Below are 25,616 nucleotides of genomic sequence, written 5' to 3' on the forward strand. Positions count from 1 at the left end.
CGCCTTTTGCGCGGAATTTAATAAAGTTTGTTTAAACTTCGGGGTAAATTTTAATAAAAGTTACGTTCTGACCTACCAGATGGTTCTTGATTAAACGACCTTCTAATTAGAATAACGAAATGCTTATCGCGCTGCTTTTCCAAATAATATAAAAGAGACACAAATACTCTTTACTCATCGCGCTTCAATCCGCCATATTTTTACTTTTTTTTCTCTTCTTTTTTTACTCCATCGTTCATCGTCTCGTTCGCTGCTGACGCTAAAATTATCATATACCCGTCTCACCTCACCATCTCCTGCATGGTCTGCAAAGGCTATAGAAAATTTCCCTTTCGTCGACGGTCCAATATAGCACCATATCGTTTACGTCTGTATACGCTCCTCATTAACATATCGAATCGCAACGATACGATGATGAAAAAAGGGCCACAGTACAGCTCGTGAGGAAAAAGTGTAAAAATATAACGTCGTATCCATTCAAACCACCCCCCGGACCCGGAAAACTATAACGTGGAAATCGTTAGGGAAGATGATGCTGGCGCTCTATATACCTTTATTAATTGTCTTAAAGCTGAGGCCAAGAGCAGGGAAGTGCTCGATTTATTATCGCCATTCCGATGATCTGTTTTTAAATCGCCTCAACTGTTTCTTGTTGCCTATCTATCTATTTGTATGTGTGTGTATCTGAACCATGCAGCCGAACAGCCTGCTACGGTTTTCTCTCTGACTTGAAATGATTATACAATAATGGTAATTTAAGTATATCCACGTGGTGGTCTACCAAACGTTAAGATGATAAATTATTGTACTTTTGCAATTGCCAGAAATGTTCTAGACACGATATTTCTCTTCTTTCTCTCGCCGTGGCCCTGGCCCTGCGAGAGTGTGTGAAAGAGCAGCATCTTCTCCGTGTAGTAGGTATTGTAAGATAACGATATAACGCTTTGTTAAAGGTATTGTAAATTAAGAGGGCCGGTCCGAATCAATTATCTGCTCCCTAGAGCCTCAAGGGCGGCTATCAAATGCACCATTGTTTCCTTTTCCGCAACGACTACAACGACGACGACGAAGAGCTAACTAAATAATATACTCTTCTTATGATACCTCTACCCTACCCTGTCCTGTCATGCAGTCTTCTCTATGGTGTTGTACATTTTACTTCTAATCTACTCACATACTATAAGGCAAACAAGGGCTGGCCTTTACTTCTTATATGTCGTCGATTTCCGCCTGTAGCACTGTGCATAGGCTATAACCTTTGTAAAAACCATACCGGTTACGGGTAAAGGATTACCTACCCTTGTTGAAATGACTATGTGTAGGAGTTTAACGCTATTCGTTCGATGTTTAATGACCTTTTTGTATGTATTTTGATTAATGAGAACGTGCTATAGATAATGGGAAAGTATAGAGATGGGTGGCGTGGGCGCCATTTTCAAAGTGTTGAGAGCAAAAGGCGGTGGTGGTAAAATGGCTGCGAGTGTTTATTTAAAGAGATTATATAGGAAGTGCTAAAAGAGAAAATTATTGGAAAGGGATGCATGTATGAGTTTTTAAAATAAGAGGAGGTGGTTGAAATTGTGAATTTGGATGTTGAGAATGAATTTATGAAAAAAAATGTCGACAAAATATGCTCCTATAATGAGATGAGAAAATGTTGTCAACTTTGAATTTCGATCGAGAAAAATTTTAATGGTAGATGATTAGAAATTAGGAAATGAAACTCAAAGAGAATGCATTTTCAAAAAAATTGTGATTTTTTCGTTCCTGTCACTACTCAACCTGTTTTGAGGGAAATATAGCCATATGAAAAAAGGAATTTGAAAATTGAATAAAAAAAATTGAAACTGAAATGAAAAACTTGAAATGAAACCGATAATTTTGAAAATCAACTAGCAAACTTAAAATAAAATCATAAAAATTCTGAAAACCCAATTCGCAACTTGAAAATGAAAATGAAAATTCCATGAATAAAGTTACGAACTGGGAAACAAAATAAGAATTTTGAAAATGAACTCAAAAACTCAAAAATATTAAATTGAAAACCGAAAATGAAATTGAAATTAAATCAAAAACTTACGAAAAAAGAATAGAAAATTTTGAAAATGAAAGTTTCAAACTGGAAAAGTTCAGAAAACAATTAAAACCTCAAAAAAATGATTCAAAACTGAAAGTGGAACCGAAAATTCGAAAAATGATAAGAAAACTCGGAGAAAACAAAATTGAAAAACTGAAAAGAAAAATTTTAAATTGAAATCTAAAATTGAAAACATGAAATAAAATTGAGAATTCTAAACGTGGATTTTAAAACTGAAATTGAAAATTCTGAAAACATTACCATATCACAAATTGAGAATGAAAAAATAAATAAAATTCTAAGAGTTGAAAAGTCTAGAAAAAATCAAAATTTCACAAAAAACGGATTTTAAACTGGAAATGAGTTCGAGAATTCTAACAGCTAAGAAGATTCAGAGAAAATGAAATTGAGAAATGTAAATAAGATTAAACTTTCTGAAAATGAAATCGATAACTAAAATGAAAATTTGATAATGAAATTGAAAACTTGAAATAAATTTTTTTTTTCAATGAACTCGCAACTGAAATTGAAATCGAAAATTCTGAAAACATAATCACGAATTGAAAACTGAGGAGGAAATTTTTGAAATAAAGTTATCAGTAAATTGGAAAAATTGAAAATTTTGAAATCCTCAGAAACGAAATAAAAAAATTATAAGAAAATTTAGAAAAATGGAACTAAAGAAATAAAGAATCAAATTGAAAAACCTAAAAATGAAATTAAAGCATTTGAAAATTAAAATGAATTACTTAACCGGAAATCAAATTTCAAATTTTGAGCATAGGTAGTTCATTCAAAAACTTTAAAAATCAAATTAAAAACTAATAATGAAACGAAGTAAAAAAATTAAATTTCAAGCTGTCAGGGTGTCTAACAAAATTTCAAAATGAAAAAGGAGGACATTAGTAGGGCGTTCAGCAGGACTTTCAGCAAGTCATTTTTCGAGCACATGGAATTTTTTAAGGTGGGAGAGGGGGGGGGGTCAAAATTTACCCTCAAGTTTTTAGTCAAATTTTTATAACAAAATGTTTGCTTTTCTGATGTCTTCAAACACCTTATGATTTTATTTAAACAAGTAGACGCCAAAAATATAGCCCAACGTTTCTCTTAAATCTTTCATTTTATTTTCTCCTTCGAACTTTTTGCTTATCATCAAGTAGAGCGAATGAAACAACATTTTTTTCACTGCGAGACAATTCGATTGAACATATTTCTCAATTTGAAATCAGAAGAGGACAAAAAAGAAGTTGTGAATGAAGAATACTTAATTATAAGAATGAAATCAAAAATTCTGAAAGTAAAACTAAAAACTGAAAATATAATTAAAAATTCAGAAAAAAAAATCAAAAATCGAAAATAAAATTGAAAATTTTGAAAATTAAAATCAAAAACGTGAAATGAAACTGAAACTGAAAATTCTAAAAATGAATTAAATACTTACTATGAATGCATCTTAAAATTTTACAAGCAGAATCATAAATTAAAAATGAAACCAGTGATGGAAAACTTTGAAGTTTTGCTTTCTTCAGAGTTTCGGTTTTAGTTTTAGTTTTAGTTTCAATTTCTTCATTTCAGTTTTAGTTCCACTCATTTTTTTTATCAAATTTGTAATGTTTTGGAAATTTTGAGAAAAAATAAACTACTCAAATGTCAGGTTTGCTTTTTTCAATTTCAGTTTTTGACCAGTTCCAGTTTTCCGTCACCGATGAATATGGGAAATATTTAATCGAACGACAAAAAAGGTGGTTTGAACGACAGGCAAGTCTTACGACAATAAGAGGGGTATTAACGACAAATTAGGTGCTAAAAACAGAAGCTTTTAAACGACTAAACAGGTTGTCATCACGACTATTTTTGTTTATGAATCACGACTACTTCTCCCGACAGATATGAGCGTTAGAACGACAAAGTATGATTTTCAACGACAACTAAATCATTCTGTACTTGGGTGTAGGGTGTAGTGTTTGAACTGCACATAGGTAATTGGTTCAATAGAATATGATAAAGTTGTAATTCAAAACTGTCTACATTTTGCCACTTCTCCAGATGTGTCTTTAAAGGAGTGGATCTCTGGTTATCAATGGGCTGCTCAAAACAAAAAAGTGATTCAAATTCCAGGCGATTCCAGCGCTACTTCCTTTTTTTTTCACCATCTCCAGCATAGCCAAACACTCAATACTCCCAAATTGATCAAAACCTTCAAATGTGCAGACAAACATTGGAAAACTTTTGACAAATTCCTCAAACTCACACATGGAATTTGGAAAATCAGCATTGTACCGAACAATTTGAAATTATCAACTTGCTCATGCCTTTAAAAAGAACAACATGTAAACATGTGCTTGGAATGCAAAGTTGTCAGAAATGGGTTCGGGACCCCCCCCCCCCCCGAGGCGAAATCCATTTCCTTCGGCCAAAAACGCAAACTTGGGAGACCAGCTACATCCAAAAGGGCACTATTGGTGCAATGAAACTTTTTTTTCCTATCAATTTGCAAATGTGTAGTCTTTGTACTTGTCGTTGAATGCATTTTTTTACCGTGCAATATAAAATGCCTGTCGTTGAAGTACTTTTTTTGTCGTGTTTTTTGTGGGCCGTGGTATTTATTTTTTCTGTCGCTTAAACCCCTTATTTTTGTCGTGCATTCCCCCTTAAGAAGTCTGACTCAATTTTAGGAACTCGCCAAAATTTTTCCCAAATAATCTTTACCTAAAAGTTCGATAAAATGCAAGAAAGTTATGTTTGAAAATTTGACAGGATTTTAACAACTCATTAAGGATTTTAAGTCAGGCTTCGCTTTATACGATCAGAAATTTTGCTTCATGCAACTTCTAAAGTCAGATTGGGTCATTGCATAGGTATCAATTCGACCAAGAAGTGGTAAAGAAGGTTGGTGATTTTTTTTTGAAATTTTTCCTGTGGAAAGACCTTTCGAAGAGATGACCAATGGTGCAAATCGCAGCCCTCTAGCCCTTTTTTAAAGGCTGCTAGGGGGTGTCAAAGTTTTCAGTGAACTTGAAATATCATCCATTTCAGCAGTGGATAACTCGATAACCGCGATACCTACCAAAATGGAACTTTAGCTCGAACAGTTTCAAAACGTAGTTTTCATATCGTTTCGACTCTCAAAAATACTGAAAAAAATATATTATGGATAACTATTCATGCTAAACAACATAATTAAAAAATTAGGATGGAATTATGTCGCAAAGTCGATTTAAAAAAATTGAAAGTTTGCGAAAAAAATACGATTTTTTGATTTAAAACATGAAATAAAGTTTTGAATGGTGACTTTGACCCATTTGACCCCTATTTTTACGTATCCGATGAAAAAGTTGAAAAAACCCTTTCACTCGATGAAATAAACTCGTCACAAAAAATCAAAATTCGAAAAAATTCAATTTTCAATTCCAAACATCAAAAAAAGTTTAAATTTATTCAGTTATCTTATTTTGACCTTTTTCTGTCGTATTTCATGAAAACGTTGATAAAATTGCACTCATAGCAAAAAAAAATAAAATTCGTTTATTTTTTTCACCTCAGTGGATTGAAAAAATAAACGAACTTAAAAACAAAAAACCACCAAACAATTAATAATTTAAATATCTGCATCTAATTCAATGAAGTGAACATTATTCTGATCAGTAAAAAAAATGAGTAAGTATCTTTAGTCAATACACGATACCCGAAATGAGATCCACAATAGAAAGCTCTCATCTTTAAGAAACTCTCACTTTGTTTTCTTCAACACATCTCAAAGCTCGTACCAAAGTATAAATACTGAATTTATCTTTTTTGGTAGGTACAAACAGCTCACCAACCCCCTCTATTTTTTTTCTCAACACACGCCTACACTTCCAGTATTCCAAAATACAAAATACAAAAAACCATCAGCCAAATTCGTAACAGTCAAACACACTTGTTCCACTTTTGCATTTTGTATCACAAACATACATACTAAACACAACCCTATCCCGGTCGTCGACTTCTCTCCTATATGTGTAACAAAAACAACAACACCTTACCCGTAAACAAAACTTTACACGGGTGATCCCTGATTATGCAAAATACGTTGCAAAACGGTCACCGTCGTTAGTTACAGAATACAACCTTGACCATAATACACATAATAATAATAATATGTACTTATACTCCTCTTCTTGCTGCACCTCCTCTACGTATACATAAAGGCCTGTAATATGCAGTATACTACATATACCTTTAATTCTAAAGGTCTCATGCACAATCACTATGTATTGCAGTGATCGCGCGCGACCAGATCATTCAACCCTTCAACGTAATAAATTTTGTCACGTAATACCACATTACATACGTCATGCAGATCATCGAGAATACGTGTAACGATATCATTCTAGTGTATTAGTGCCACCAAACACAACGTACACCGATCAAATTAGTAACAAAAGGCTTCCTCCTTTTACCATTTCATCTTTTTTTTTTTTCAATTCATTCTTCCAAACAGAACAGAACGTCCGACGACGACGATGACGACAAAAAAATAATAAAAGGCGAGATAAAATAAAACATTTGTAGTATTTTATACAATTTATCCGCGTCTCTCTATACAACATCGCGTACATACAATAGAAAGAATATGCAGGGGGTGTCGCGAACCAAGGGGCGCAAAGGGGCAATTTATCCAACCGATGTGGCGATTGCAATACACTAACACTGTACCATATATCGATGCCATTTCATATCAAAAAACTTGTATCGAAATACAAAGACAGACACAGAAAGAGTGAGAGAGTCTTCTATACATTCATTGTGGCCGCATTCTAAATAAATCTACTACCTAATACTCACACAGGGGTGGAAAAAAACTGCCCCTAAAGTTTGTTTAGCCGCTACAAACGGGCAGGGTGACGTTTATTTGCCGTTTAAAAAGTACAATAAACCGAACCCTAAGCGGCTATATACTTTTTACTCGGATATTTTAAATACATCTAGTAGTGCACACCTCGTCAACAGATACAGATTATGGTTTAGCTGCAAAAATATATTGAAAACCCATCACCTTAAGGTGCAATGATCGAAAAGCTGATCTGAAAAGAACCCAATATTGGAAAATGCAATTCTGTCTCTCACGATGCCCAATTTTGACCGAACGAAGGTGCGATGCAATTTAATAAACGCTCCTGATACCAACCCCTATAACGAAGGCAAAAAAAACAATAAATCCGACCTTAGGCGTATTTTTATGGCACCGGATCGTTTGGCAAAACGTGTCCGAGGCCATTAACGCTCGACAAAACAGTCTTCCCATGCTGCAGAAAAATACGACGCAAAATGGAAACGAAATAAAAAAACCAGCATCGTCGATCGTGTATCCGATAACAATGGCCAATAAAAAGATAAATTACCCCCGATAAACCGGATACACTAACTTTGGGCTAGTGTTTTAGGAGTCTGGGTGATAATCGTACATCACTGTTTGACCCTAATACCGAGGCGTCGACTCATTTAAGGCTTCCCTTTACCCCTCTGGTCCCTGTTGGGTAGACAAAAAACCCCCTTATGCTTTTTGGATGAAACTGGGCAGAAGCATTTAGAGCTCGCGCGACACCGACATCGACATCGACACGTGAACAGGGGGCCAATTTTTCGCTTGGTAAAGCATCGGAGGGATTTAACGTCACCTATTGTTGTCCAATAACGCGGCGGCCCAGCATTCATCATATTCTCTTTTGACAGATGAAGTAGGCGTGTTAAAAAAAAGACAGAGAGAGAGAAAAAAGCATCGGTGGCAACAAAAAGGGGTCAGATCGAGATATTGGTGTACATATAGAGGCAGAAATGCATAGACCGTGCGGCTGGGTATAAGACTTTCACACCCTTTATAATGAGACTCGTGCACAGAGATTTTGATCGCGACCAGGAGCGTGTCGATGTCGTCCGAAGGCTTATTTTAGGCCGAAATCGCGCTCAGGCCACTAAAACTGATCCTCGGTGTCAATTTGATGCTGACGACGACGACCAATATCATGCTCATGTATAGAGGTCTATGTGTATTGTTCGTTCGTCGTCGTCGTCAGAGGTATAATATATTAGTCCCAGGTCTTTTATTTTACATTCGATCGTGGGCTGTATTTTTGCAGCTTCGTGGAAAATTTTGACTCGTACTAAAAGAGAAAACTAGAGATGGGCGAGAACGATGAACGTTGGTTAATTGTTTCGATAATACATACAGGATGACTTTTTATCCCTTTTTTGCCCATTCAAGTCATTTTGACACCACTGCTTAAATAAGTTGACTGAATTAAGGCCTATATTATTGATATGGATACAACTACTCTGAATGTTACAGTATGGTAAAAGTATACCTACTCGTCGATCAATTTAGCAGACTTGAAAATACAAAAGGGTTCACTTTCGCAACGATACCAGCTCACCTATCAAGCCTATAGGTAGGTAGCTCTAGCAATACCGAGACTCTCTTTTTTCTTTTTTTATTACCTCGATGTTTTTCAATTGATTGAGGTAGTTTTCGAGAAAATAAAACAAAATATTCCTACGTAATAAAATTACCTTCGGCTCGGACCGTTTTTCGACGAATAAAATAGCCCATCGTTGAAAGCTTCCTTGAAAGAAAGGATGAAGAAAAAAGGTAGAGCTTGTGCCCTGCAACATTTTACCAGACAGTGCACAGAAGGGGGAGGGGTTTGAGTTTATGAAATTTCTCACTTCTTTAGAAGATTCGGCCACTACTGGGTGTTTCGAAAAGAATGGTTGGTGGGTGTAAAAATGCAAGCGACTGGATCCACTTGAAGGATTTTTTGGAGATGATAAAAAATGTCTGAATGATTTTCATACCAATCACTTTTCACCCTTAAATAATCGAAGAAAAACAACCAAATTTCAAGAAGAAAAAAAATGGTAGATGAATAAATTTCAAAAATTCAATACAAAAAAATAATCTACAGATTATGAGTTCATAGCATAGTCGGCGTTTTTATTATTTACTTTGCCAAAAATGCATTTCATTGGAGCATTAACCCTTTCCCTCCACTCCCCTCCACTTTTAGGATGATAATAATCTTTATAAGGTCCATGGATTACCTTGATCGAAAAAGTTGGAAGGGAGTGAATAGCACTATAGGTACCTAATGTACATTATAAATTAAGGCATTTTTCACGAAAAACTCAATTTTAGGGCAACTCCTTCCCCAAATGTAAATCTAACTTCATATTCGTGTTCAGTGGGTTCACTTCATATGATAACGGTACCCATATTCCCTATCTTCTTTTGCCCCGAAATTGGGAGAGGGGGTGCCTATGGGCCCAAAATGAGGTTTTCAAGAACTTTTATCACTTTGTGCTGTTTTTAGAGGCCTACGTAAACAAAAGTTTAGAATTACATAACCGGAAGTAGCGGTTTTTGACCGTGCCATGACCCCCCCCCAAAAAAAACATTTTGAGAGGGGGGAGGGCAAAACATTTTGAAAAAATTCACGTGGTGAGACTTGTCTTTTCTATATATTTTTAGGTGGAATCAGAATTTTTCATTCAAAACAATAAGAGGTATGCGAGGGGCGATGGAGGAAAGAGGAAGGTTTTTCCGAAAAAAGTAGCGAAAAAAAAGACGAAATGTTGAAATAAGTAGGTACTTGACCTATCATAAAAATATTACTTCTGAAAACTTTGAAAACATAAAGAATGCAGTTTTAAACAAACACATTTTTGAGAGTTTTTTTGTTAAATTTTTAAAAATGACCTACTTACTCGACGAAAAAATTTGAAAAAATTTCCAAAAATAGAAATCATCTAAACGTATTTTTAGAAGGAAAAAAATTTGAGTGCTGGAAATAGGTATGAAAATAATATAGTGGTTTGGAATTTTCTTCGGTCAATATCTCTCCTCTGGAGCGGGGGGGGGCAAAAAATTTGAAAAAAATCACGTTGGGAAACACACTACTCTTCTAATTATTTTGGGTGGAATCAACATTTGTCTTTCAAAACTCGTTAAAGTATGATTTTCCCCCTGAAAAAAACATTTTTTCGTCAAAAAAAGTTATGGGTTAGGGAGTGGGGTGGGGTGGGGAAAATTCATTCGGGTCCAGCATTTTTTTTTAGAGGTGCCCAACAATATTCAATCAAAATTTCAAAGAAATAAGACTTCTCAATCATCTTTGAAGAAATTCAAAAATCAATTTTTAAAAGATCACTCGATAATGAGAAGAATAACGCAATTTTTGTCAATTTTGGTCTTAAATAAAAACAAAGATAAACGAAACAAAATGTACTCGTACATAAAAATAATTTCGAGCAGGTTCGATCATTTATATGAAATCGAAAATCAGAAATGAATTTGATTTTTGAAGTTACTAAATCGATTTTCGATCAGATCAATAGGCTAATTAATTTTTTTTATTTTCGAAGCTCGATCATGATCCCAGAGATAAGAACAGCGTAATTTTTATTCTTTTTAAATCTGCAACACGAGAAAAAATTGAGCAAGGGCTAATCGATGATGAAAAATACACGAATAATACGTTTTGATCATTTTTATGCAGGCTTCAAAAACCCAACTCGATTTTTAAAATTCTGCAAGATTTCAGAATTCAAATACCTATGTAATTGAAGAAAAAAAACCCTCGTTATTCTTATTCACAAAAGAACCACCGCATGTGAGATGAATGATGAAATTTTGTTTGAGGTTTCATATAGTCAAGCACAAGCGTATGTACATAAGAGGTGTGTACAAAAGTAAATTTATTTAGCTTACTTACATAGAACGATGTGCTATATTTATCGAAAATTCGTTCTATTTTTGGAATAAATACCTCGATACGTAGGTAGGTACGTATATTCGTTCTCTTGTAAGATCACATCATCTCTCAGTAATTTTTCATCATTCTGTCATTGGTAATGGAACATGTATAGGTACTTTTAGGCCTATTTGCTTTTTAGTTGATTCGCCAAATAGCGCGCTACGCCAAAATAATTTTTGCAACAACAACGATTCACTTAGGTACATATTATTTTGATCATTTTATTAATTCATTATCTATCCAATATCCAACTCGATTCGTGCATTCGTATCCTTTCCGGTTAGTTCGAATGATTTAAATCAACTTATTTCGTGTATAGTTATACTTAATTCGAATAAACATTAAAAGAAAGAAATTTCGCGCCGCGTTAGTGATAATATTCAGACTTCAATTCATCTTGTGTCTTGGCGTTGTTTTAAGGTAACGAACGTTTGTTTAAATTTATTATGATTTCAAATAGATAATAAACATACTAATATGATGATTATAGAGTAAGTAATCAAATTGACTGTTTCCCAATAACGTCATGCCCAGTGCCCAATGTTCGGTTTTCGATCCTTACAAAGATCCCTAATCGAGCTCTTTACGCGTAAATCGTGTTTTTTTTTCATTAGGTACCTCTACCTACTTATTGAAAACACCATCGTAAGATCTATAAGAAATGGATTATCGTAATAAGGTATTTCGCGAGAATGTTCACAAAAATATTTTTTTAGCATTTTTGAAGAATTTTTGGTCTAAAAATTCGTTTGTGATTTTTCGAATTTTTGAAAAAAGTGTGATGCAATCTTTTAAAATGGATTAATTAATATGTATTACCTACGTATTTCACGAGAAACTCGAATATATTCACAAAAAATATTTTTTGAGCATTTAAGAGAATTTTGAGCTCGAAATTATGTCTGATTTCCTCGATTTTTGAAAAAAACGCCATACGACTGATAAAAATTGGTCAAAATTTCACGAGAAATTACTCAAATTTTTCTTAAATTTCGAAGAAGGGATAGGTATACATAGTCTATGAAAGTAGGTTGAAACTAAACGAGAAGATCAAGTGATTAAAATGCTTTGAAATCTTATTAAAAATTAATAATATTATGTTTCAATACCTTGGAGACAAAAAAACAATGAAATAAATAAGCACAGGAAGTACCAGAGTATATTCGTACTACATACAACATTTTTGAAAATGCTAACGAGTTAAAAAATAAAAATTTCCTGGACTCAAAATACTTCTAAATTTTACACGAGAAATTGATAAGGATTTTTGATTCTCAGCCGAAATTTTAACGCATTTTGATAGAATGCGTGACCTTTTTTTCAAAAATCCAAGAAATCATGGCACGAGCTTGGGCTCAAAATTCTACAAAAATGCTCAAAAAAAGTTGTGATGGAAATAGTTGACTATACGTCAAAATTTTAACCAATTTTGATAGACCGTATGACGTAAATTTTTCAAAAATTTAAAAAAAAATCATAAACCCAATTGGTCTTAAAATGTTTTTGAGGTCATTGGTATCGTTGATTTGAAATATTCATTTTATATCTCAAATGATGTAATTATTCAATCTAAATTGAGTCGAGTTTATCACGTTTCACTGCAATTGTGAAGAAAATTGATGTAGGTATTTTTAATAGAAAAATGAACCTGCAAAGCAAATAGGCACTTTTAGGCAAAACATCGCTAAAACATACATAGTATACACCACTCCAAAATACACATCCCTATGCAGAAGAAAACACACGATATTGCACGTTTATATAAGTTTTGTTCCGAAATGTGTTCTAATTTTATAAAAAACACTGCCAAATTTGAACAAGTTTAACAATTATTTTTACCTCCCCGCCCCTCACTTCCTCCCCTACGAAAAAAATAACTCCAGGTTCGAACTCTGCGGCCTCGAAAACATTTAAATCGACATATCACACGATAATATAACCACAATTTGAAATTTTCCCCCTCCCCACGCCTCAACCCCCACCACTACAAAAAAAAATAACTCCATATTCGAATTCTACGACCTCAAAAACATACCAATCGATATATTACACAGCATGACATAAATGAGGGTCGAATCCTAATTATCGCCGTTTTTGGGGGTCTGTGGCCCACGTGTGACCCAAAAAGGGGTCAACATTTTGAAAAATCGTAAAAAGTCGTGTGATATATCGAATGGGGTATGTTTTCAAGGTCGCTGAGTACGAATATAAACTTATTTTTTGGGTCCAATCCCTCAATGTTCCTCTGTGCCCCAAAAAAAGGGTTCAAAATTTTGAAAAACCGTGAAAAGTTGAGTGATACATCGAATGGTATGTTTTCGAGGTCGCTGAGTACGAATATGAACTTTTTTCTAGTCACGTTGTCACTTGGATAGAGATTTTCACGGTTTGCGTCGTAAGCAAACTTTAAGCTTTTGTTATAAATTATTTAGTGAATTGAATTTAAGTATCATTATAATTTTTTCGTTTACTATGTAGTTTAACTAGAACATCGATTTTTTCCTACAGGTGAAGATATTACCCAAGGATTGGATTTCCCATCACCTTCCTTCAGCCAAATCCACCCGTAGACAACACATTTGATTCATCACCAATTCCGACAGCGATCTGAGCGCAATTTACTACGATCTTAAAAAATCTACAATTTTTGGAAACATGGATCTAACACTAGCACAGATCGAACAGCTTCGGAGGGACTCCGAAGAGCTCAAAAGACTGAAAAAACAACAGAAAGAAGCCGCCGATGAAGCTAAATTCGATCGCAGTTCTTCCAGTTTCAGCCAAGTTACAGCTCATAAGTCTGGTCCCAGTTCTTCGAACGTTGTTACACTGAGCGTAAGCACAAGGCTGGATCGAGATATCGCCGAGCAACAACAGAAAGAAGCCGGGTACATAGCTAAATCTGATCACAGTTCTTCCAGTTTCAGCCAAGCTATAGCTAAGTCTAATCCGAATTCTTCCAATATTATTATTCCAAGCACGTTCTACGAAATATGTCGAATTTTGGGCGAAACAATAGGAGCACAAATCGCGAAAGCTATCACGAACGCATTCAGAGAACAGGATCGTAGGAGTAGATCAGATAATGAATCAAAAGTTAAAATCTACGTTTACGAACCAATGCTCGAGTTCCAGCATCGAAGTTTCTCTTTAAATAAACGTATTTCGGATGCGAGCGAAGCTAAGCTTACGTTCAACATTCCAAACTCGCGATCTCTGATTATCATCAAAGAACCTAAATTTAGAAAAAGGAACGTCGAGCCTGAAGATTTGTATAGACTCACGCCCGATATGTTCGTTTTCGCCAAGATCAAACCTTGGATTGGCAGTTCAGATTACCGTATGCCCGAAGAGTTCTTGAAAGAGTTTGTATTCAAAATAAAACCCTGGTGTGAAAATAACTGGATGTTGAATCAAGCGTTTGTCGACTTATTGCATGGCGAAGATTTCGAGACAGAGAGTTTCAAGCAACATGTAAATTGCAACGAATCGTTTCGATTGACTGCGGTTGCATTTATTACTAAATTTAGCAAGTCAATTGTCTACAGTAGTGATTTACACATATTCGCGAACGAGTCTTTGGGACAAGAGCAAAGGGCTTCCGACTTTGTGGCGTTCTGGCTACGCCGGTTACAATATAATCCAAACGCTGATCCGAACTGGGTGATGACGAAAATGGCCGCAAAGTTGCCAGAATTTCGATCTGTCTTTAAAAATCTGAAAGATAATGCTACAGTTGACGACATAATAGAAGAAGTTCGCGAATTTGAAAGGGACGAGGAATCGGAACAAGGATATACAGTAAGCTTTTCATCATGTTATGAACAGATGCGTGAACAATACCTACCTATGAATGAAACAGGTGATGGTAAAAAAACGCGAGTTCATTAGACACATTATGTATCTATTTATGTTAATATCGTTTCGAAATACTCATTATTGTTTTTGATGAAGTTTGTGTTTAGTTTTTGAAGATTACCTATGTCATATCTTTGTGTTTATATTTGAGACTGATGACTACCTATCGTATGTTCCCTTTTCACCTCTTCATCCCTGACGAATCCTCTGAAACAAAAATTCATCCCCCCAATAAGAAATACCAAACCTCTCAAACCAAAGCTACCCCCCCCCCCACAACTTTACGGGTGTAATAATCTTGTAATTATTAACACAAAAAAAAGGATGATAGTTTTTTTTCTATTTTTTCACTCGTGTTTTTGTTCTTTGTATTTTTTCATTGATTTTTTCGCTTTTGTTTTACATATGTAGATGTTTATATTTTTCATTTTAAAAAAATTGTTAGAATTAAAATTTTGGAATCAAAATTTCTTTCAGGCGAGAGGTGAAATTTTGAAGGCGTTTCTTTTTTCATTTTTTTGTTTCCTTTATACCTACGTTACACCCTGTAGTTTGTTTGCTTAGCCCTTTTTTTGTTAAATTTTTGTACTTGACTTGGCAATGAATTATTATTAGATTATTGTTTCACATCATTTCTATGTAATTAAAAAATGACTTGCGGAAATCAATTGGAGTTTAATTTTACGTTTTAATTAACTTTCAATTTTTCCACACGATTTAGTAAGTATAACGAGGTAGATAGCGATACACCACTTCGCATGAAAATCTTCAAAAATCTACCATTTTCTTAAGCGTTGAAAACTCACCAAAAAGTAGAACAAATTTTTCCAAAAAATGTTTATTTTCAAATGAATAATTGAACCTTCTGTGGTGAGCTTTCTGATTTTTTACAATTTTTTATTCAGGTCATTCCACGTCAATCCGACCAAGAAATGGTAAAAGGGGTCGACGATTTTTTTCGAAATTTTTCCTGTTGAAAAACGTTTTGAAGGGATGACTGAATAAGTGAGTTTTAACTTTTTTTCATGATTGGAATTGAAAATGGAATTTTTTCGAATTTTGATTTTTTTAAAAGAGTTCATTTTTATCTAGTGAAAGGGTGTTTTCAACTTTTTCAACGGATACGTAAGAATAGCGGTCAAATGGGTCAACTTTACCAGTCAAAACTTTTTTTCATGTTTTACATTAAAAGATCACATTTTCTCGCAAACTTTCTACCTTTTTAAATCGACTTTACGAAATAATTCCATCCATATTTTTTAATATTATGTTGTTCAGCATGAAAAGTTGTCCATAATAGTTTTTTTCAGAATTTTTGAAAGTCAGAACGATGTATGTAAAAACAACGTTTTGAAACTTTATGAGCTAATTTTTTGTACGAAAAAAAGTAGCAACACTGATTTTTATGATATCACTAAAAAGCCTTTCAAAACCCCTAACTATGGGAAAAAATTCCATTTTGGTGGGTATCGCGGTTATCGAGTAATCCACTGCTGAAATGGATGATATTTTAGGTTCACTGAAAACTTTGACACCCTCTGGCTGTCTTTAAAAATGGGCTAGAGGGCTGCGATTTGCGCCATTGGTCATCCCTTCAAATTTCAAAAAATTCGCCGAACCCCCCTACCACTTCTTGGTCTAATTGACGTGGAATGACCCTATTGCAATAATGAAAAGATCAAAAATTTCAACAACTTGTACAAAATGAACTAAAACAGACTGCTTAACCTGATATTATTTTAGTCCAGTCATTTTAGCAAAATTTTTAGTCGAACCTCAAAAAAATTAGGGGCAAGCTGAATTTCACATTATTTGTTCAGATTGGTCTCTAAAACAACTCATCAAAAGTTGCAACCCCCAACTTGACCGCTACCCCCGCAAGAGGTCATTAACCTTTGCCGATACAGGTTTTTCGGCTGTATCGACAAAATGAAGGGTCCGAGAGGAAAAATGTTCGAAGAAAATTGTTCTACGCTAAATTTCCTATAAGCATGACCAGTTCAGTTGAAATATACTTTTCGATTTTTGGTGAATTTTTGAAAATCAAGTTTAGGCCAAAAATGAGAAAAAAAATCAAAATTTTACCAAATTGAGCTGTAAAGCTGAAATTTGGGACAAACCTTATTTTCGACCTGCCAAATCGATTGGAAACAATTTCAAACCGTTTTGAGCAGTTGTGGAGCCTCCAGAACATTTTTGAAACTTGAAATTTCCACAAAATTTCATCAAATGAAGTTAGAATGCGGAAATTCACGCTGCAATCCAATTTAAACACGCTATTAAGTCGACTTTGAAAATTATTGGAGCCTTCAGTAGATTTTTGAAACTTGAAATTTCCATAAAATTTTATTATAACCACTTAGAAAGCTAAAATGTATTCTGTAAACTAATTTCAATACGCTAGGGAGTCGACTGTAAGTACATTTCAAGTAGTTTCGGAGCATCCAGCGACTTTTTGGAAATTACTGGAGCCCCCAGCAGATATTTCAATGCTCGAAATTTCCATAAAAATTTACCAAACAGAGTTGGAAATCCAAAATTGGCTGTGTACTCCAATTTCAATATGCTATCAAGTCAACTGCAAGTTGGTTCAAGTTATTTTGGAGCCTCAAGCGTCCTTTTGAAAATGACTAGAGCCTTCAACAGATTTTAGAAACTTAAAATTTCATTAAAGGCAGTTGGAAAGCAAAAATTTACTCTATAAACGTTTCAAAAATTTACTGGAGGTTCCAGTAATTTCCAAAAAGTCGCTGGTGGCCACAAATTGACTCAAACCCACCATCAGTTGATTTAATAGCGTGTTTAAATTGGATTGCAGCGTGAATTTCCGCATTCTAACTTCATTTGATGAAATTTTGTGGAAATTTCAAGTTTCAAAAATGTTTTGGAGGCTCCAGAACTGCTCAAAACGGTTTGAAATTGTTTCCAATCGATTTGGCAGATCGAAAATAAGGTTTGTCCCAAATTTCAGCTTTACAGCTCAATTTGGTAAAATTTTGATTTTTTTCTCATTTTTGGCCTAAACTTGATTTTCGAAAATTCACCAAAAATCGAAAAGTATATTTCAACTGAACTGGTCATGCTTATAGGAAATTTGACGTAGAATAATTTTAGTTCAATCACTTTTTTCCCTCCGACCCTTCATTTCGGCGATATAGCCGAAAAACGTAGATTGACAAAGGTCAATGACCTTTCGCGGGGGTAGCAGACAAGTTGCAGGGTGCAACTTTGGTCAAAATATTTTTGAGTCTACCGTGAATCGAGTTCACATTTTAAATTGCCGGTTTTCATTTTTTAATACAATTTTCATAAAATTGACAACATTACCCCCTCCTCAGTAAGGGTGAAATCGCCATTTTGGGAAAAGCTGGACTTGTCATGCTGATAGGAAATTTAGCGTAGAACAATTTTTTTCGAACATTTTTCCTCTCGGACCCTTCATTTTGGCGATACAGCTGAAAAACCTGTATCGGCAAAGGTTAATGACCTTTTGCGGGGGTAGCGGTCAAGTTAGGGGGTGCAACTTTTGATGAGTTGTTTTAGAGACCAATCTGAACAAATAATGTGAAATTCAGCTTGCCCCTAATTTTTTTGAGGTTCGACTAAAAATTTTGCTAAAATGACTGGACTAAAAATAGAATGATGCAATTTGAGCCATTTTTTCATGAACACCTCCGGCGTAAATTCCAGAAAATTGATAAACTTTTGAATAATGATCACGATCAATATCGAACTACCAATTTGAAATATTCGAGAATTTAATTACGCGATTTGAAAAAAATACGTTAGAAACGAGAGAAGATGATGAAAAAAATGTTGAAACTTCGATTCAACCCTTATTTTTCCACGCTATGGTTCATTAAACCACTAATTTCCCTGAAAAATCAAAACAAAATGTTTTTATTTTTTTTATCTAATGATAATAAATGATTCACTATGAACAGTGGTACATCAATTTTAAAGTTTTTGAAATTTTTTAATGAGTATTTTGTCTTTAAACGAAGGCTACAAAGGGGAAAAACTTAAAATAAAAGTACTGTAAGTTTCTGGAAACCGGAGCCCATTGAAGTAGCGTTTCTTTGAAGTCATTCGAGACCTAATGTACCTATTGAAAAATCAAGTTTTGGATTGTCGTGCTTCAAAATTTAATTTCAAAATTTTTCGGGGATCTCAAATAAGCTGAGAAAAAGTTAAGATTACCCTCTGGCCGATGTTAGATACTAGATACGCTACGAAGTACCAAAAGCATTCATACGAATCTCTCTACTAGGAAAATATTTTCAAGCCACAGTTGGGAGAGGTTTTAGTGCAACTTTCTGCTGGTTATTAAAAGGCATAGTACATACATACATAGGTACATACTACCTATACTACCTAGACCTACGGATACAATAGATTTTTCATCGAGTTTATCTTGTAAAGCGGATCACACGTGAAAAGATAAAATTTCGTTAGAGATCGATTGTTTGGCTTCATATAGTCAAGCGTAAGTATAATAGATTTACAGATATACAATATACATATTTGCATTAGCTTAGTTATTCGTTCTCTTATAAAAGCACATCATCTTTCAGTGAATTTTTATCTTTTTGCGATTGATGGTGAAAAAAATTATAGGTAGGCCTGTTTGCTTTTTACTTGATTTGCCAAAGAGCGCGCTGCACCAAAATAAATTTTACAACAACTAACTGGTTCACTTACGATTTATGATCATTCATTATTTAACTATCCAATATATCCAACTAGATTTGTGCATTCGTATTTTCATATCCTTTCCGGTTAGTTCGAATAATTTAAATCAACATATTTCGCGTATAATTAATTCGAATAAATAATATGTATTAAAAAAGGAAGAAATTTCGCGCTGCGTTTGTGATTATATTCGAAGGAACTTCAATTTATCTGGAGCTGGACTTTTTGCATTGTTTAAGGTAACGAACGTTTGTTTGAATTTATTATGATTTTAAATATTATTAACATAGGTATCTATGTGATTATAGAGTAACAAAATTGGCTATTTTTTCAATAACGTGATACTCAACTTTTGGTTTTCGATCCTTGCAAAGATCTCTAATCGCTCTTTACATGTAAATCGACTTAAGTATCAAAATGGGTTAATATGTATTTCGCGAGAATTTTGACAATACGGTTTTTTCAGCATTTTTGAAAAATTTCAGACTAAAAATTCGGTCATGAATTTTCTCAAAATTTGCGAATATTTCGCGAGAAACTCGAGTAGGTACCTATTTTCACAAAAAATATTTTTTCAGCATTTTTGAAGAATTTTGAGCTCGAGGATTTTTGAAAAAGACGTCATGCGACCGATAAAAATGGGTCAGCATTTCACGAGGAATTATTCAAATTTTCCTAAATAAATGTTTTTTGAGCAGTTTTGAAGGATTTTGAGTCAAAAATGGGAAAATGGGGTCATGCTCATGATACTAGGATTTTTGAAAAAGACGTCATGCAATTCATCTAAATGGGTTAAAATTTTGACCGAAAATTGAAAACGTCGATCAAAACTCTTATTGAGCATCCCCCTCCCTAAATTTTAGCTTTATACTTGGTTTATTTTTGGAAACTATCGGAGAAGGGATACATACATATGCCTATCAAAGTAGGTTGAAATTGTACGAGAAAATCATGCGTTTACAATGCTTTGAAATCTTGTTTAAAATTAATAAAATTTTCAATAATTTGGAGACCAAAAAAAAGGAAATGAATAAGTAGGTAAGTAGGTACCTTCACCTATATTCGAAATACTAATTCGTAATTTTAAAAAATGGTTAAAATTTTCTTCGTCAGCTTCTTCTCCGCAGCTTTCAGTTCAGCCAACCGTCGATGTGTTCCAAAATTTCCTAAACTCAGAATTCTTCTAAATTTTACAAAAAAAATTGATGAGGATTTTTGATTCTCAGCCGAAATTTTAACGTATTTTGATAGGTTGCGTGACCCCTTCTTCAAAAATCCAGGAAATCATGGCACGAGCTTAGGCTCAAAATTCTACAAAAATGCTCAAAAAAAGTTTTGATGGAAATAGTTGACTTTACTTAAAAATTTTAAAGCACTACACGATATTGCACGATTATATAAGTTTTGTTCCAAAATGTGTTCTGATTTATAAAACACTGCCAAAACTTCGAACAAATTTTTCACCTCCCCGCCCCTCACTTCCACCCCTACCAAAAAAATAACTCCAGATTCGAACTCTGTGGCCTCAAAAACATATCAATCGATATATTACACGATATAAGCAAAATTTGAAATTTCCCCCTCCCCACGCCTCACCCCCACCACCACAAAAAAAATAACTTCAGATTCGAATTCTGCGACCTAGAAAACATATCATTCAACATATTACACATCAATGAGGGTCAAATTCTAATTATCGCCGTTTCAGGAGGGTCTGTGGTCCACTGTGTGACCCAAAAAGGGGGGGTCAACATTTTGAAAAATCGTGAAAAGTCGTGTGATATATCGAATAGTATGTTTTCGAGATCGCTGAGTACGAATATAAACTTATTTTTTGGGTCCAATCCTTCAATGTCCCTCTGTGTCACAAAAAAGGGGTCAAAATTTTGAAAAATTTTGAAAAATCGTGAGATATATCGAATGCTATGTTTTTAAGGTCGCTGAGTACGAATATGAACTTTTTTCTACTCACGTTGTCACTTGGATAGCAGATTTTTACGGTTTACATCGTATGCAAAATTGAAGCTTTTGTTTTAAATTATTTAATGAATTGAAATTATTATTAGAATAAATTTTTCAAAATTGTATACAAAAAAAATGACGAGGATTTTTTATTCTCGGCTGAAATTTTAACCCATTTTGATAGGTCCAATGACTTCTTTTTCAAAAATCCACGAAATCATGGCACAAGCTTGGGTTCTTCAAAAATGCTCAAAAAAGTTTTGGTGGAAATATTCGATTATCCACCAAGATTTTAACAAATTTTGATAAGTCGTATGATGCCTTTTTCAAAAATCTAGAAAAAAATTATGACCCAATTGCCCTCAAAATCCTTCAAAAATTCTAAAAAAAAAAGGCATGGAAATACTTGAATTTTTTGCAAAAATTTGACTCACTTTAATGTCTCCCTAAATCAACGTAGCCATATTCGGAGTAAGGAAAGTGCTCGTACTAACCTGTAAAAAAAATTGGGCTCGTGACATTTTGAAAATTTGAAGTTTTTGTTACATAAATTATGTAATGAATTTACTCCGATTATTATTATTAGAATTTTCTCCTTTTACAGTATCACGATCTCGAAGAATCTACATTTTTCGTAATTATGGATCTAACACTGGAAGAGATCGAACAGCTTCGGAGGGACTCTGAAGAGCTCAAAAGGCTGAAAAAACAACAGAAAGAAGCCGCCGATGAAACTAAATCTGATCGCAGACCTTCCAGTTCTAGCCAACTTACAGCTACGTCTAGTCCAAGCTCTTCAAACGTTACACTAAGTTTAAGCACAATGACCAGACCGGACCGAGATATCGCCGAACAACAACAGAAGAAATCCACCGATGAAGCTGAATCAGATCGCAGTTCTTCAAATATTGTTACACCAAGCACATTATACGAAGTATGTCGAATTTGGGGCGAAACAATGGGGGTACAAATCGCGAAAGCTTTCGCGAACGCACTCGGAGACGGAGACCCTGATCGTAGATCAGATGACGAATCCAAAGTTGAAACCCACGGTGACGTTTACGAATCAATGCTCGAGTTCCAGCATCGAAGTTTCTCTTTAAATAAACGTATTTCGGATGCGACCGAAGCTAAGCTGACGTTTAATATTCCAAAATCAAGATCTCTGATTATCATCAAAGAACCCAAGTTTAGAAAAAAGAACGTCGAACCTGAAGATTTTTATAGACTCACGCCCGATATGTTCGCTTTTGCCAAAGTCAAGCCTTGGATTGGCAGTTCAGATTATCGTATGCCCGAAGAATTCTTGAAAGAATTTGTATTCAGAATAAAACCCTGGTGTGAAAATAACTGGATGTTGAACCAAGCGTTTATGGACTTATTGCATGGCGAAGATTTCGAGACAGAGAGTTTCAAGGGACGTGTAAATTGTAACGAATCGTTTCGATTGACCGCGGTTGCATTTATTACTAAATTTAGCAAGCCAATTGTCTACAATAGTGATTTAAACATGTTCGCGAACGAGTCTTTGGGACAAGAGCTAAAGGCTTCCGAATTTGTAGCGTTCTGGCTACGCCGGTTTCAATATAATCCAAACGCTGATCCGAACTGGGTGATGACGAAAATGGCCGCCAAGTTACCAGAATTTCGATCTGTCTTTAAAAATCTCAAAGATGATGCTACCGTCGACGACATAATAGAAGAAGTTTGCGATTTCGAAAGGGATGATGAATATTATACAATAAGCTTTTCATCATGTTACGAACAGATACGTGAACAATATCTATGAATGAAACAAGTGATGCTGATGGTGAAAAAAACGTGTGTTCATTGGACGTTATCTAGATATGTTAATATCGTTTTGAAGTACTCATTTACTTATAGTTTCTTTTTCAATTTTTCAATTGTTTTTGATGAAGTTTGTTTTTAGTTTTTGAAGTTCATCTAGTGTTTTTATTCGAGACTGATGGCATGACTATACCTATCGTATGTTCCTTTTTCACCTGTTTAAGGATGATATTTTTTTTCTATTTTTTCACTCGAGTTTTTGTTTTTTGTATTTTTTCATTGATTTTTTTGCTTTTGTTTTACATTATAGATGTTTATATTTTTCATTTTTAAAATTGTTAGAATTAACATTTTAGAATCAAAATTTCTTTCAGGCGAGAAGGAGCAGTTATATGGGTAGCATAAGGTAAACTTTTGAAGACGTTTCTTTTTTTTTTATTTTATTATTATTATTAAGTATTTCATATAATTTCTATGTAATTAAACAATGACTTGAGGAAGTAAATTAGAGTTTAATATTACATTTTAATCAACTTTTGCTTTTTCCACACGATTTAGTAACGAGGTAGATAGCGATTACACCACTTTGCATGAAAAGGTTCAAAGATCTATCATTTTCGTAAGCGTTGAAAACCTACTAATAAGTAGGACTTTCCCCCAAAAAAATTTCTCAAATGAATAAGTAATTAAATTATTTTCAGTAGTGAAACTGCATTTTGATTTTTTTTTAATTTTTAAACTTGATTTTTTGAGTCTGGAATTCAAAATTTTCACTTAAAAAAACTACAAGAAATTTTTATCAAAGTAAGATCGTCGATGACAAGGGAAAATTATTTTGGAAGAATAATTCACAGCTTGAGCATAAATTATTCAATTTTCATTTAGAAAACGCACGTACATCATCAACTTGTAAAACAATAGGTACAATAATACAAAATGCAGAAATCAAAATTATCTCAAAGTGAGCTCCTTCAAAGATCTTAAAAAGGTAAGTACCAATTTAGTTATTTGTTATGATTTTCACTTGAAACTCAATTTTGAGAAGTTGAACACCCTCATGTGAATTGAAATTCAGTTTTTCTAAATCAAAATACTTGCAATGCTTTTTGTACATAAAGTAATGAAAATCGTTCCCTTCGAGTTTTCTAACAAAAATCTAAAACTTTTAAATTTCTCACGTAAATTGCAAATAACAGCAGGATAAAACCACAGTCGACATCACCCGCCCCCTTCCACATTCAATAAAGAAATGAAATGGGAAATGGTTATGCTAAAAATGTACCTAATGTGTTCGAAAAACAAATCTCAATTTTTCGTACCATTCGCTGTCCCTTTTCACCTCATCTCCTGAAACTAATATCATATTTTATACATACTTCGAACCGAATTTCATTATTTCTTACCATTCTGAAGCCATCAGTGCGATTTTTTTCCTCAAGAACTTTTAAATAGCTCAAGAAGGCTTAATCAACTACTAAGGAAGCTAAAAATTCAGCATGTGGTTTATAGCTTTTTAAAGGGCCTATACATGTTGGTCTGTTTCCAGCAATAATAGATCCAAATGAGGATAAATAACCCTTCAAAAAGTTCAAGGATAAGCCACAGCTCGATAATTTTTAGCCGTCCGAATTGATTTCCAAGCCTGCTAGAAAAATTTCAAAATTCATGAACAAATCGAAAATCTTGCCGGAGGCTCCATCTTGGTTTAAGGTGAAAGAGGAAAATACAGTCATTCGTGCAACTTTTAAAAATTTCCCAACGAACATAAAATTTTTGATTTTTTGAATTTTTTTTTCAACAAATACCTACTTATGCTGCTCAAAATACGCACTCGAGGTGTGCGCTTGGAAATCGACCGAAATGAGAATAATTAACACTTTAAACAGGTCGAGGATAAACCACGATTCGATCTTTAGTCGCCCAAATTCATTTCCACGCCCTCTGAAATAATTTTAAAATTCTGGAGAAATCGAAAATCACGTTGGAGGCTCCAGAATGGCCAAAAAAAGGGTGAAATGTGGTTCGGGGGGAGTTGATATTAGTTTCAGGACTAATTTCCATCATTTTCACCAAATAAGTCTACCGACTTTTTTTATTCAAGCAGACCTATGTAAATCGTCGAAAATGGCTAATTTTGAATGCTCAAAAAATCTATAAATCAACTGAGTACCTATAGCTGAAATTTAGTTTATAAGAGTTCACACCATACTCTTTCCAAGATCTTCGACCCTTTTTAAATTGGAGTTGACCACCTCGAGAGTTCCTATCGTAAGCATAGGTACCTACTCTTGCTTGATTTTTCCCCAGTTTTGAAGATATGAAAATTTGAAAAAAAGATGGAGTTTTCAAAAATTCCTAGAGAGCAGTACGAGTTGAAAAAACATACAAAATTATTAAATCAGTACCTAGATGAATTACAGTGATAAAAATTTCATTATTTTGCCTAA

The 25,616-nt window shown here is 34.1% G+C and overlaps 2 protein-coding genes and 1 long non-coding RNA gene across 5 annotated transcripts in view; 2 read left to right on the forward strand and 1 right to left on the reverse strand.

Annotated features, from left to right (window-relative positions):
- LOC135837358 (uncharacterized) overlaps nucleotides 1-25,616 on the reverse strand; it is a 294,134-nt gene that overhangs the window by 78,978 nt on the left and 189,540 nt on the right. The window lies entirely within an intron of this gene.
- On the forward strand, nucleotides 10,946-15,395 carry LOC135837342 (uncharacterized). The gene is made up of 2 exons (XM_065352577.1): nucleotides 10,946-11,289; nucleotides 13,378-15,395. The coding sequence occupies exon 2, from the start codon at nucleotides 13,525-13,527 to the stop codon at nucleotides 14,758-14,760; it is 1,236 nt and encodes a 411-aa protein (XP_065208649.1). The 5' UTR covers nucleotides 10,946-11,289; nucleotides 13,378-13,524; the 3' UTR covers nucleotides 14,761-15,395.
- On the forward strand, nucleotides 19,187-23,698 carry LOC135837343 (uncharacterized). Its single transcript, XM_065352578.1, has 2 exons — nucleotides 19,187-19,658; nucleotides 21,986-23,698. Exon 2 carries the CDS (start codon nucleotides 22,022-22,024, stop codon nucleotides 23,168-23,170), a length of 1,149 nt encoding a protein of 382 aa, XP_065208650.1. The 5' UTR covers nucleotides 19,187-19,658; nucleotides 21,986-22,021; the 3' UTR covers nucleotides 23,171-23,698.

Source organism: Planococcus citri, chromosome 2 (genome assembly GCF_950023065.1).
Source record: "Planococcus citri chromosome 2, ihPlaCitr1.1, whole genome shotgun sequence".
In the NCBI taxonomy this organism is placed as follows: domain Eukaryota; kingdom Metazoa; phylum Arthropoda; class Insecta; order Hemiptera; family Pseudococcidae; genus Planococcus; species Planococcus citri.

Bases quoted from the DNA above. Each gene is read 5' to 3' on its own strand.
- LOC135837342 (XM_065352577.1), top strand. From the start codon at position 13,525: ATGGATCTAACACTAGCACAGATCGAACAGCTTCGGAGGGACTCCGAA.
- LOC135837343 (XM_065352578.1), top strand. From the start codon at position 22,022: ATGGATCTAACACTGGAAGAGATCGAACAGCTTCGGAGGGACTCTGAA.